Genomic DNA, 12,438 nt, shown 5'->3' on the forward strand with positions numbered 1-12,438 from the left:
ATCAGCGGTCAGTTATCTCCAATAACAGCAGTGCCATCCTTTGCAGACAGACTGGCAGTCAATGCAGGTCTGCAATACACCATTTCCTGCAGTGGCAAACTTACTGATGCACTTATCAGGCATCACCACCCCCCATCTATCCCAGGGAGCCTCAGATACCGCCTTGGGCACAGTGTAGATGTATCGTGGTCTGTTAAGGCAGCATGAAGTACTTTGTTTTATTAGTGATGGCCAGGCAACAACCACTCACAGCTTCACTTTGCTGCTAGTATTTTGCACGGCTTCCCCTGAAACCCACTGCCCGTTCTCATGCTTTCTAAGGGTTTAGTTCCACGTCATCCTAGCTCCTGCCTTATTTGGGAAGCAAAACTTATAATAAATTGAGCAAGGTGGAATCAAAGCTGCAGCATAACCTCTCAGTCAGGTGGTAATCGGGCTGTCCAGAATATCAAAGTTTCATTCATAAGTAAAGTAACTGAGCTGCTTAGATGTCACTTTAAGATCCCACCCAAGCCAATGACAGAAGTCCTATTGAATTCAATGGGAACAGGTTCAGGACCAACATCTACTAACAGGTCATCTTCTAGCTACTTTCAATGTACAGAATAAGAGTGGGATTTAGACAGCAATTACCTCCAACAGCAGAATTACTTCTGCAGGTAGTAATTCTGCAGGGTGAATTTCTATTTGATGCAACTGCTGGAGGGATGGGGGTGTTCTTGAATGATATAAAACCTGCCTCATTTACATTTTTCACACTGACAAATTATGAGGAAGGATGCCCGGTAGTTTTATCTCTTACTTCACCCCAGACTGTTTAGTTCCCATTTAGGCTCCAGCTCTATGATTTTCTTTTAATTAAAAGATTAGGTGAATTAACTCAAGTGCCTTAACCAAACAAACTATTAGAAGAGCTCTGAAATGCAAACTGTTGCAGAAAAACTGAAAGTAATTGGCTATGAGAGTTGACCTGAAGTCTTACAAGATTTAATTTAAAAAAAAAAAAAATCCACACACAGTTTATGTAGCTCCTAAACTCATGGTCAAAAAACGTTTACTGTTGTTCACCAGTATAAATCCAATCCAATTTTGGATCAGTCTTCAGGATTCGGCTTGGTCATCTTTAACCACAGTCTGCGGAAGAAAGAAAAGGGGCATTACTTCAGAACAAAGCTAGCCACAGCTGGACTCCTAGGGCAAATGCTTCAGAAAGCTGGCCTGTGCCTTCTTGGATAGGAAACCCTTGACAAATCAAAGAGGTTGACTAAATTTGAGCCAAGAAACTGAGTTAGGCTATGTCTTCACTGCAAAATGAGGTGTGTTTTTATACTGAGTCAACTATTTCAATGTAAAATCCTAGTGAAGATAAGGCACAGGTAGTTTTTACCTTGATGCTGCTAGTCAACCCCAGGTGAGGGGCTAGATTGTTGACAATGGTGTGCTACAGATGGAACTTAGTCCCAAGTATACCACAGAGCAACACGCTAATTCATCAGGACGTCAAGCTGCGAAGAGGGCAAAGTACTAATACCCATGCTGGGGAACTCCTAATAAGGAGTTCTTCCACCCCTCACCCCATACTCTCTTTAGGCCCAGGCAGGGGAGGAAGTTTGTGGACAGAAACACAGATATGGTATGTGAGAAACAGCCTTCCTCCACTCCTGCAGCAAGAGATTTGCAATGAAACCACCACTTTTTACACTGCCCATCAAATTGTAAAACCAACCTAAAATTATTGAATGGTACAAGCTTTTCTACATGCAGCAATAAAGATGATAAAACTCAGCCCAGTTAGCTTGGTCTTGCTATGGCACTGCCAGCTGAAAGCTACTGGGCTAAAGAAGACTGCTCCAAAGTAACTTGGTTAATGAGCCAAGTCTCAGTGTCCCATGTGCCCTATTTAAACACATGCTGAGAAGGGACATTTAGGCTTCACTCAGTAACCTGTGGGATCCTCACCTGCCGCAAGAACTGTCTTCCAAGATAGGAGGTAGCCATGCTGGTTAAATTTGTTTTTCTGCCCACTTTACACTTGATATAACCATATAGGTTGGCCCCCTGTAGCACCACTCCCATTGTAACCACTGCCTGTGACAGAGGAGAAAAGACACAAAGAACAGGGGTTTATTGTCCAGTTCTCGAAAGTCAGAGGTGACAAATCTGTCCAGATATTTAATGCACCCAGTCACTATAGGATTGAGGTGCTAAACTCACCAGCCATTTCACTTTGAATGAAAACAGAGCACTGAAGGCAAATATCACCCAGATGACAGGACAGGTAACTAGTCCTAACCAGAAGATTCGGGACTCTGCTTCAGATGAAACTTTTTTCCCTTGAGCCGATGCCTGGAAATGGAAAGAAATAGAAACTGAGCAGTCTGTTTCCTTGTACAACTCACAGTATCATTAAAAACAACCCAGAACCAACGTCCCACAAGTGTTTGCATCCATACTGCAGCGCACAAGTGGCTGCTAAGATGCACTCCTAAGGCATGTGGGGAGCTTTCGAGCCCTCTTGGTGCTGTGGAAACATGACATTTTTTTTTAAAAGGACTTTTCCTGTCAGTTTTCTGGCTGAAATGAAAAGTGTGGAATACGCCCTTTGCTATTTTTAGGGACTGGATAAGGGACATTTTTGAACTATTAACATAACACCCCAAGTTCCTGATAACGTCAACCACCAGAAGAGCGTACCAGTGGCCCATCATCACATGCCCTAGTGTACAGTGTCTCTATCACAAACCAAGAGGGGGAGGAAACTAGTGATACATCTTATTACTGTTAGGAAGCTGGTGTTGCCATAGCCAGCAAAACTTCCCCTCAAAACAATCATCAGCTAACTGGACTGCCGCAACTTTATTAACACTTACCACTTGCTTATTAAAAAGTCCCTTGTAGTGTATTGCACTGTATAATTATACAGCACGAGACAGGCCAAGACATACTGCAGAGCCCTTGGTATATTTCAAAGCACTGTCTAGGCAACTATGTCTAGCTGCTCCCAATAGATGCAAAATTAAATCCTTATGCCCTTGGTAAGTAGGCCAATATAGAGTAGTACAAACAAAAGGGACAGTGCTAATTCATACAGACTTACTATGTTTATATGTTTTCATAGTTCCTAGTATTACTGAGCCTGAGGTCATGTCCCCCAGATGTGGAAAGAATCGAGCCTGTGAGCACAAGCTCTCAAGCAAGCATCCATTCCCTATTTATATATTTTCCCCCAAGACAATATTAACCTAATATAGCTTTAGGAGGTTCAGACAACTCAACTGAACTGCAAGTATTCTATTTCTTTTCCTCTGCTCTAGTTTCTCTAAACTAGTTTTATCTGGAGAAAGGGTGGTCCAGTGGTTAAGGTGTTAGTCTAGGATTTGAAAGACCTGGGTTCAAATTCCTGCTCAACCACAGAATTCCTATGTGCCCTTGGGCAAGTCACTTAGTCTCTCTGGGCCTCAGCTCCCCATCTGTACAATGGGGATAACAGCCTTCCCTGCCCCACCAGGGAATTGTGACAATAAATACATTGAAGATGGTGAGGTGCTCAGACACTATGGTGATTGGGGCCATATAAACATTTAAGATTAACAGACAGATCGTTTAAGAACATAAGAATGGCCACACTGGGTCAGATGAAAAAGGTCCATCTAGCCCAGTATCCTGTCTTCTGACAGTGACCAATGCCAGGTGCCCCAGAGGGAATGACCAGTATAGGTAATCATCAAGTGATCTATCCCGTCACCCATTCCCAACTGCTGGATAACAAAGGCAAGGGACTGATGAAACATTATGAGAGTTAAAATATTTAATATCAGAAGTCTTACATTGACTTCACACAGTGAAATGATCTCTGCTCTTGGGATCCCACAAATGAAAGCTGGGGGCATGGCTGCACTCTAGCTATCCACGATGACCTGTTTCACATTTACACCAAAGGACATACAGAGCCTTTAGGTCACTGGCTCCATATCAGATCAGGACAGGATAGTGACTGAGAACCATTCAGAGAGAGGCTGAGGGTTAACAACATTTGATGGCCATGCACTAGCCTGTATGAAACAAGCTGGTGCTTTCAGCCTGTGACTAGTGCCAAATGTCCACCTCACAAAATCCACCTCTCACAAGTGTCACTCCTCGGTACATGGAGATTTTAACCAAACTGCAGCAGTTAAAACACAAACATTAAACATTTACCTTCCTGGCTTCAAACACCCAGTGACTCTTGCCATCATCATCCACCTGGTTCCACCAGCGAAGGCCGACCATCAGCCGACCCGTAACATTCTGGAGAGGGTTAAATACAGGAGGAAGTGGGTTTCAGAGAGATTTTAGCCCTATACCGCCAACCAAAGAAATCCTTCCTGTATCTTGCCCATGAAATACCAGAATGAACATTCAAAACCAATTCTTCCCATGTCTTCTAAACTCCTAATGTCTTCAATTGCTATGGCAACCTCAACAACCAATGCCACCACTTATTACATCAGTTACTACCAGACCATATTCCTTAAACTGTATTATAGGTGGTGCTGGTAATTATCGGTATGGCTTATATTTATGGCTTCCTAACAGTTCCCATTATAAGACAAGGAGGAGGACATACAAATTCCAGTGTAAGACTTTGTGATATGGGCCTCACCTGTCAAAAAAGTCATCAGCTGGCATTGTTTGAAATGAAATCTTCCAAGTCAGTAATCTGCCTCAGGGTGGGAAGAGTGGGGCTGGCTGGATATCAGTGGGATGAGTGGGGAAATTTGGGACAAGTAGCCTCGGAAGTGGACTGGGGATGGGAAAGACTGGGACAAAGAGCCTGAAATGAGGATTTAGGATCACAAATAACATGTGATCTTGTAATTTAAGACTGCATCATAATTCATACATACTGTACTGTACAAGGGGATAAACGAAGATTGCACAGGCAACCTTAACTCTAGCATCTCCTAATTTCTGAGCATGCTTGACACTGTAATCTTAACGTTCTTTTAATGTAAAGTTTATGTGTAATGCCATGTGCTGTAGGCTTGCACTAGGTATTCTAACTGGGCTCCAAAGGTAGCTTCTCAGTATCCTTATTCTGTCCAAGGCATTAGCAGAGCTCAATTGGGGCATGCTGTTGGGGAAGATCTTGTTGTTTCAATATTAACACTTCCAGTAATAAGGTAACTCATCAGTCTGACAGGTGAGGCTACAAAGTCACCATATACATAACTCTGCTAAGAATGACGAGCAGAAGCAGCTTTAAAGAGAAAGCAGTTTATTAGTACCACCAAGCAGCAGAACTGTGCACTCCTGTTTTAAAGCCCAATAATGAATTTGTATTAGGTGTGCGTTAGTAATAATAATTAACATGATATTCCAGGGCAAACCACAGCAACAGCCTGGTAGCTTCTCTTGAGGTGGGAACTGAGAATGCCTTGTCAAATGCTAGTGCAGTAAAGCAAGGTGTCTTCATTAGAGGGTAATGGAGTGGAAAGCCAAGTTCCTAACAGTATTGGGATAGTACTTTATTCTTGAATTTGGTGATCTCAATAAGCAGAGTCAAGTATAATGCACGTAGGCATTGTTTAGGATCTCTCATAGCCATGCCAATGTATTTTCTAGCATCTTCAGCCCAACAGCAATTAATTTCAATATTAAGAAAAAAATGTGGGTTGGAGTTTTCTGGCAAGTCTTGAATCTGAAGGAGACCTCATCATTTCTGTTTATGAAGCCTATAGTGCATTACGTGAATCAAATGGAAGTCTGAGATTAACCCCCACCCCATCCACCCCCCAAAATAAATGAGAGAGAGACATAATTTGAGATTAAGAGATTCCCAGAATTTCTAAAGTTCTTAAAGAAATTGTAATGTTTCATAACTTGCAGGATCTAAAAGAGTTGACTTTATTTTTGAACAAAGCCAAACATATTCAGACAGTTTGACCTGGCCTATTGCTCTCTTGAAAGAATATTTTAAAGTGATGAAAGGGGACTTACCTTTACTGCCCAAAAGTCACACGACAGGAGCAGGATAATTGACACCATGCAGGCAATAAAGCTGCTGCTGATCAGTTCACAGAGAAGATAGACAACTATTGCACTGACTCGGAAGAACAAGTGGAAAAATGATGCCACTGGGTGCCTGTAACCAATACATCAGAAATACAATTCAGTCACATGTCTCTGAAACAAGACTGAAGCCACTTGGTAAAGAGATGACATGTTCTCTCAAGGCAGAAGAGGATTTTTTTCATTTGCACAGCCTAGGAGGGCAAATTCCTTTAAATGAGGCCGGTTTGCAGAGCATGCTGACAACAGTGGCAAAGATGAGCATCGCAGCACTAGTACACATCATTCTTATAGCATAACAAAGTCCTCTAGGTCAGAGGTTCTCAACCTTTTTCTTTCTGAGGCCCCTCCCAACATGCTATCAAAACTCCATGGCCCAGCTGTGCCACATCTGTTTTTCTGCATATAAAAGCCAGGGCTGGCATTAAAGGATAGCAAGCAGGGCAGTTGCCCGGGGCCCCACGCCACAGGGGAGACCACAAAGTTAAGTTGCTCAGACTTTGGCTTCAGCCCCGGGTGATGGGGCTCGGGGCCCCTGGCTGCAGACCTGGGCAGCTGGGCTTTGGCCTTCTGCCCTGGACCCTAGCAAGTCTAACACCGGCCATGCTTGGTGGACCTCCTGAAACCTGCCCTCCGCAGCGCCCCCAGTGGAGAACCACTGCTCTAGGAGATAACTCCACAGACTTATCCTGCCTGTGGCCATTGTTCAAAGTGCATGCAGGATTTGAGGTGGGAGAGAAGAAGGGAGCAGGTGAAGCCCCTCAGAAGTACTCAATATGTAGCAGTTTTTGTGTGGTAACATTAAGACAAACACTCTATTGAGTTGAACAGAAACAGATAGCACCTCTCTATAGGGAAATGCTGCTCTTTTCACGGTCTGCTCTGGTGCGTTTCCATTTCAAAGAGGCTTTACTCTACAGGAGCTCCCTGTGTATGGCTGTACAGCGCATTTGGGGGTAAAGCAGGAGTGAGGCTGCTGGATCAGCCACTATGATATGGCATGCAAGGGGAAGAAGGGAAACAGAACAGAGGCTATTCCAGACATGAGACTGGAGAAATGCTCATGGAGTGGCCTAGAAAGAAGGATTCCTCCCTCTATGTCCTGAAAAACTCCCTATTACACAAGACGCAGTGCACTGGAGCCAGGATTTTGGCCAGTTCACACCTCTTATTGTTTCAGACTGTGTTCCTGAGTCTGCACACAGACAACATAGGGACCATCGCAACCATAAAGACGTGGACTTTTTTTAGTGTAAGATTAAATTCTTCAGCAATTCATGAGTAAGCCTCCTACCCTTCCCATTTGCCAGGAAACATTTCTTAACATGACATTCACTTCTAAGAGAGAAACTCACTGCTCTTGCACCAATAGGTAGACACGAAACAAACAAGAACAAACACGCCAGTCCAGCCTCTGCCACATTTCTGGGTGGAACCCATGAAGGAACAATTTCTACTGATCACAGACCTTATCTTTGACTTTTTTGATCTCGTGGATACTTCTTCATCTGCATCAAACAGTGACACATCTTCAGTGTCATCATTACTGTCCTAAAGTGGCAGACAGATACGAAATGTTACAAGAGAAGTAATTGATACAGTATTTTCAGATGCAAAAAGAGGATGGTTTTGATTATCCAGAATTATTCTGATGAGGACTTAAGGTCAAAGAATTTGGAAATTAACCAAATGCAACAGAAATTACACATACACCCCAAACTGTTTAAACACTGTCTCCTTCATCTTGCATCATGTGAAGACCATCTTAAACACATGCTTTGAGTCCAAAGGGCCCTTTTGCAAACAGCAGGGTAACCTCAGGTCTTAATGTAAGTCCTTTATGCATGTAGCCTCATTCCTTTTGAGCATTTCTGGACTTGTTGTTTATTTTCAGAGGCATAAACCTCGGCTTGTCCATGTTATATTAGGGTTCCACAGAGGACATAAATGGTGAAATTAGGGGCTATTTCTCAGAAGTTGGAAGTTACTTGTCTAAAATCTGATTTACACATACTTTTTGCATTGGTATAACTATTTCAGTAAAGAGTGTGATTTTTTTACCAAAATAGTTATAAGGGTACAAGCCCTAGTGTGGACAGTTATGCCAGCATAAAGGGGCCTTCACTGATATAGCTTATTCTCCTTTCCATGTGAGGATAAGCTATACTGATGTAAACACCTTTATACCAGTAGAACTGCATCCACATTAAGAGGGTTGTATCGCTTAAGCTACACAGATATAGTTAAATCAGTACAAATGTTATGTGTAGACAAGCCCTCAGGTATCTCCAGTGAGGTAAATTTTCCTTTCAATGGGTACACTTAACTGCCATTAACACTAAATCAGGTGTTTGTGTGACAAGGTAGCATTTTAAAAAAACATCTGGCACATCTTTATCACAGAATTTACAAAACTAAGATAGAGGATCTTCTCCTGCCTTCACTGTACAGCAGATCCTTTCTGTAAGGCCTGCCCAAGTCCAAGCTCTTTGGAGTCACTCGCATGCAGAATGCTGCAGAGTTGCTACGCATACAAAGAAAATCACATCATGCATTCTTCAAAATCCTTCTGGCTTCCCATTCAATTCAGGAATCTGCTCAAATTTGCCCTAACTGTTTTTACGACTCTTACCACTCGGCACAGTGGACTACCCCAGCCCAATACACAGATCATGGGTCAAATTCAGTGTTGATGTAATACAGTGTTAGAAATTAGTCTTCATGGAGAGATCTCAAGCATTCGCACAACTGAGCTTTTTTCAAAGTTCCATGTATTTGTCTGCATTGGCTTTATGAATTTATTTTAAACTTGAGTTATGCTTGTAAGTTCATGTCCCTGAATGTCTGATCCTGGGTGGTTTTTTTTTTTTTTAAATTATTTGATGAACACTACACAATACAATGGCACATGTCAGCCCTGATTTTGCAAACAATCAAACAACTGATTAAGTATAGGAGTAGTCCCAGGGACTACTCACATGCTTAAAGTTAAGCATGAGTTTAAGCATTTGCAGGATAAAAAAAACAATCTGGTCATTTTTTATGTGCGTCATTTTCAAAATTTGGCATAATTCCTTGGCATCTACAAATATATCACATCACTGTTAAGACACCTTTCCTATAAGAGTTTCTATAGTTCTGTTAAATAACTGATTATTGAAGATTGCAAGAGGTTTAATAATAAAAAGCATTCATGTCTTTGTTCTTTGCATTTACTTGGCTCAATGAAATCCAGATCCCTGACTAGGGCCTACTGATGCTACCACAATATAAATCCTAATTAAGCAGTAATTGGCAAATGGTTTAGTTAAGACAGGGATCGGCAAACTTTGGCACGCAGCCCGCCAGGGTAAGTTCCCTGGCAGGCCAGTTTGTTTACCTGCCGCATCTGCAGGTTCGGCCAATCACAGCTCCCACTGGCTGCGGTTTGCCTCTTCAGGCCAACGGGGGGGCTGCCGGAAGCGGCGGGAAGCAGCAGCCAGCACATCCCTTGGCCCACACCGCATCCCACAGCCCCCATTGGCTAGGAACGGGGAACCGCGGCCAGTGGGAGCTGCGATCAGCTGAACCTGCAGACGCAGCAGGTAAACAAACCGGCCCAGCCCACCAGGGAGCTTACTCTGGCAGGCCACAGGCCAAAGGTTGCCGATCCCTGAGTTAAGATTTCCAGTTACTAGTGTTTATCCACGTGCGTTTATTTTCAGGTCAATTATTGCTTATTTTTAGTAAAAATATTTTGGTGTTTTAAAAGTATTTCACCTAAAGTATTGTTTTAAAAAAAGGGCTCCTCACAAGCCCCCTACCTCCAAGCAGCAGTAGATCCCTGGTATTCATATCTTAACCTGCCGCCCCCCCCGACCCCCCCCCCCATCTCCTAGTAATTCTTTTGCTATGCTCCCAAATAACTGCTCTGACCCGATCACCACCTGCCCAGAACCCCTTCCATCCGGACCCTTGCCCTCCGACCCCAGCTCGCCACCTGCCCTGAACCCCCTTTCACCCTGCCCTCCGACCCCAGCTCGCCGCCTACCCTGAACCCCCTTCCACCCTGACCCCTGCCCTCCGACCTCAGCTAACTGCCAGCCCTGAACCCCCTTCCACCCTGACCCCTGCCCTCCGACCCCAGCTCGCCGCCTACCCTGAACCCCCTTCCACCCTGACCCCTGCCCTCCAACCTCAGCTAACTGCCAGCCCTGAACCCCCTGCCCTCCTACCCCAGCTCGCCGCCTACCCTAAACCCCCTTCCACCCTGACCCCTGCCCTCCGACCTCAGCTAACTGCCAGCCCTGAACCCCCTTCCACCCTGACCCCTGCCCTCCAACCCCAGCTCGCCGCCTACCCTGAACCCTCTTCCACCCTGACCCCTGCCCTCCGACCCCAGCTCACCGCCTACACTGAACCCCCTTCCACCCTGACCCCTGCCCTCCAACCCCAGCTCGCCGCCTACCCTGAACCCCCTTCCACCCTAACCCCTGCCCTCCGACCTCTGCTAACCGCCAGCCCTGAACCCCCTTCCACCCTGACCCCTGCCCTCCGACCTCTGCTAACCGCCAGCCCTGAACCCCCTTCCAGCCTGACCCCTGCCCTCCGACCTCTGCTAACCGCCAGCCCTGAACCCCCTTCCACCCTGACCCCTGCCCTCCGACCCCAGCTCGCCGCCTGCCCTGAACCCCCTTCCACCCTGACCCCTGCCCTCCGACCTCAGCTAACTGCCAGCCCTGAACCCCCTTCCACCCTGACCCCTGCCCTCCGACCTCAGCTCGCCGCCTACCCTGAACCCCCTTCCACCCTGACCCCTGCCCTCCGACCTCAGCTAACTGCCAGCCCTGAACCCCCTTCCACCCTGACCCCTGCCCTCCGACCCCAGCTCGCCGCCTACCCTGAACCCTCTTCCACCCTGACCCCTGCCCTCCGACCCCAGCTCGCCGCCTGTCCTGAACCCCCTTCCACCGTGACCCCTGCCCTCCGACCCCAGCTCGCCGCCTGCCCTGAACCCCCTTCCACCCTGACCCCTGCCCTCCGACCCCAGCTCGCCGCCTACCCTGAACCCCCTTCCACCCTGACCCCTGCCCTCCGACCCCAGCTCGCCGCCTACCCTGAACCCCCTTCCACCCTGACCCCTGCCCTCCGACCCCAGCTCGCCGCCTACCCTGAACCTTCTTCCACCCTGACCCCTGCCCTCCGACCCCAGCTCGCCGCCTACCCTGAACCCCCTTCCACCCTGACCCCTGCCCTCCGACCCCAGCTCGCCGCCTACCCTGAACCCCCTTCCACCCTGACCTCTGCCCTCCGACCCCAGCTCGCCGCCTGCCCTGAACCCCCTTCCACCCTGACCCCTGCCCTCCGACCTCAGCTAACCGCCAGCCCTGAACCCCCTGCCCTCCGACCCCAGCTCGCCACCTGCCCTGAACCCCCTTCCACCCTGACCCCTGCCCTCCGACCCCAGCTAACTGCCAGCCCTGAACCCCCTTCCACCCTGACCCCTGCCCTCCGACCCCAGCTCGCCACCTGCCCTGAACCCCCTTCCACCCTGACCCCTGCCCTCCGACCCCAGCTCGCCGCCTACCCTGAACCCCCTTCCACCCTGACCTCTGCCCTCCGACCCCAGCTCGCCGCCTGCCCTGAACCCCCTTCCACCCTGACCCCTGCCCTCCGACCCCAGCTCGCCGCCTACCCTGAACCCCCTTCCACCCTGACCTCTGCCCTCCGACCCCAGCTCGCCGCCTGCCCTGAACCCCCTTCCACCCTGACCCCTGCCCTCCGACCTCAGCTAACCGCCAGCCCTGAACCCCCTGCCCTCCGACCCCAGCTCGCCACCTGCCCTGAACCCCCTTCCACCCTGACCCCTGCCCTCCGACCCCAGCTAACTGCCAGCCCTGAACCCCCTTCCACCCTGACCCCTGCCCTCCGACCCCAGCTCGCCACCTGCCCTGAACCCCCTTCCACCCTGACCCCTGCCCTCCGACCCCAGCTCGCCGCCTACCCTGAACCCCCTTCCACCCTGACCCCTGCCCTCCGACCTCTGCTAACCGCCAGCCCTGAACCCCCTTCCACCCTGACCCCTGCCCTCCGACCTCAGCTAACCGCCTGCCCTGAACCCTTTGCGCCCCGACGGCGGCACCGCCAGCTCTGCTCACCCTCCCGTGGTGGCCTCTGAGCCATGAACCCTCCTCCTCCCTCTTCAATCACCGACCCCTGACCCTTAGCCTCTGACCTTTGGCCCCTCTCCGCGCCAGGCCATTGCCAGCGGAGACCGAGGGGCAACCCCACTAACCCCGGGCTCCCCGGGACCCTCCTCACCTGCCGTAGCATCGTTGGAGCCGCCTCACTTCCGCCTCCCGCCACGTCACCGCCCGGGGCCAATCCCTCACGTGCGCCCCGCCCGTC

At 48.3% G+C, this 12,438-nt stretch overlaps 1 protein-coding gene across 2 annotated transcripts; it reads right to left on the reverse strand.

Moving 5' to 3' along the window:
- Positions 1-1,001: 1,001 nt before the first annotated feature.
- Positions 1,002-12,427, reverse strand: TVP23C (trans-golgi network vesicle protein 23 homolog C). 2 transcript variants are annotated; one of them, XM_054047067.1, is made up of 7 exons: positions 12,352-12,427; positions 7,520-7,602; positions 5,980-6,124; positions 4,198-4,287; positions 2,215-2,346; positions 1,960-2,088; positions 1,002-1,134 (listed from the first exon to the last, which is right to left on the reverse strand). In XM_054047067.1, exons 1-7 carry the CDS (start codon positions 12,361-12,363, stop codon positions 1,102-1,104), a joined length of 624 nt encoding a protein of 207 aa, XP_053903042.1. In that variant the 5' UTR covers positions 12,364-12,427; the 3' UTR covers positions 1,002-1,101. The 2 variants fall into 2 exon arrangements, with proteins under 2 accessions (XP_053903042.1, XP_053903044.1); XM_054047069.1 differs by lacking the exon at positions 12,352-12,427 and adding an exon at positions 12,266-12,336.
- Positions 12,428-12,438: the final 11 nt, after the last annotated feature.

Source organism: Malaclemys terrapin, chromosome 13 (genome assembly GCF_027887155.1).
Source record: "Malaclemys terrapin pileata isolate rMalTer1 chromosome 13, rMalTer1.hap1, whole genome shotgun sequence".
In the NCBI taxonomy this organism is placed as follows: domain Eukaryota; kingdom Metazoa; phylum Chordata; order Testudines; family Emydidae; genus Malaclemys; species Malaclemys terrapin.

Excerpts from the sequence above, each read along its gene's own strand:
- TVP23C (XM_054047069.1), bottom strand. The coding sequence starts at position 12,292 with ATGGCCTGGCGCGGAGAGGGGCCAAAG. Across the intron at positions 7,603-12,265 it reads GGCGCGGAGAGGGGCCAAAG|GACAGTAATGATGACACTGA; the intron begins GTCAGAGGCTAA and ends CTGCCACTTTAG. Across the intron at positions 2,347-4,197 it reads GGGTGTTTGAAGCCAGGAAG|GCATCGGCTCAAGGGAAAAA; the intron begins GTAAATGTTTAA and ends TTCCATTTCCAG.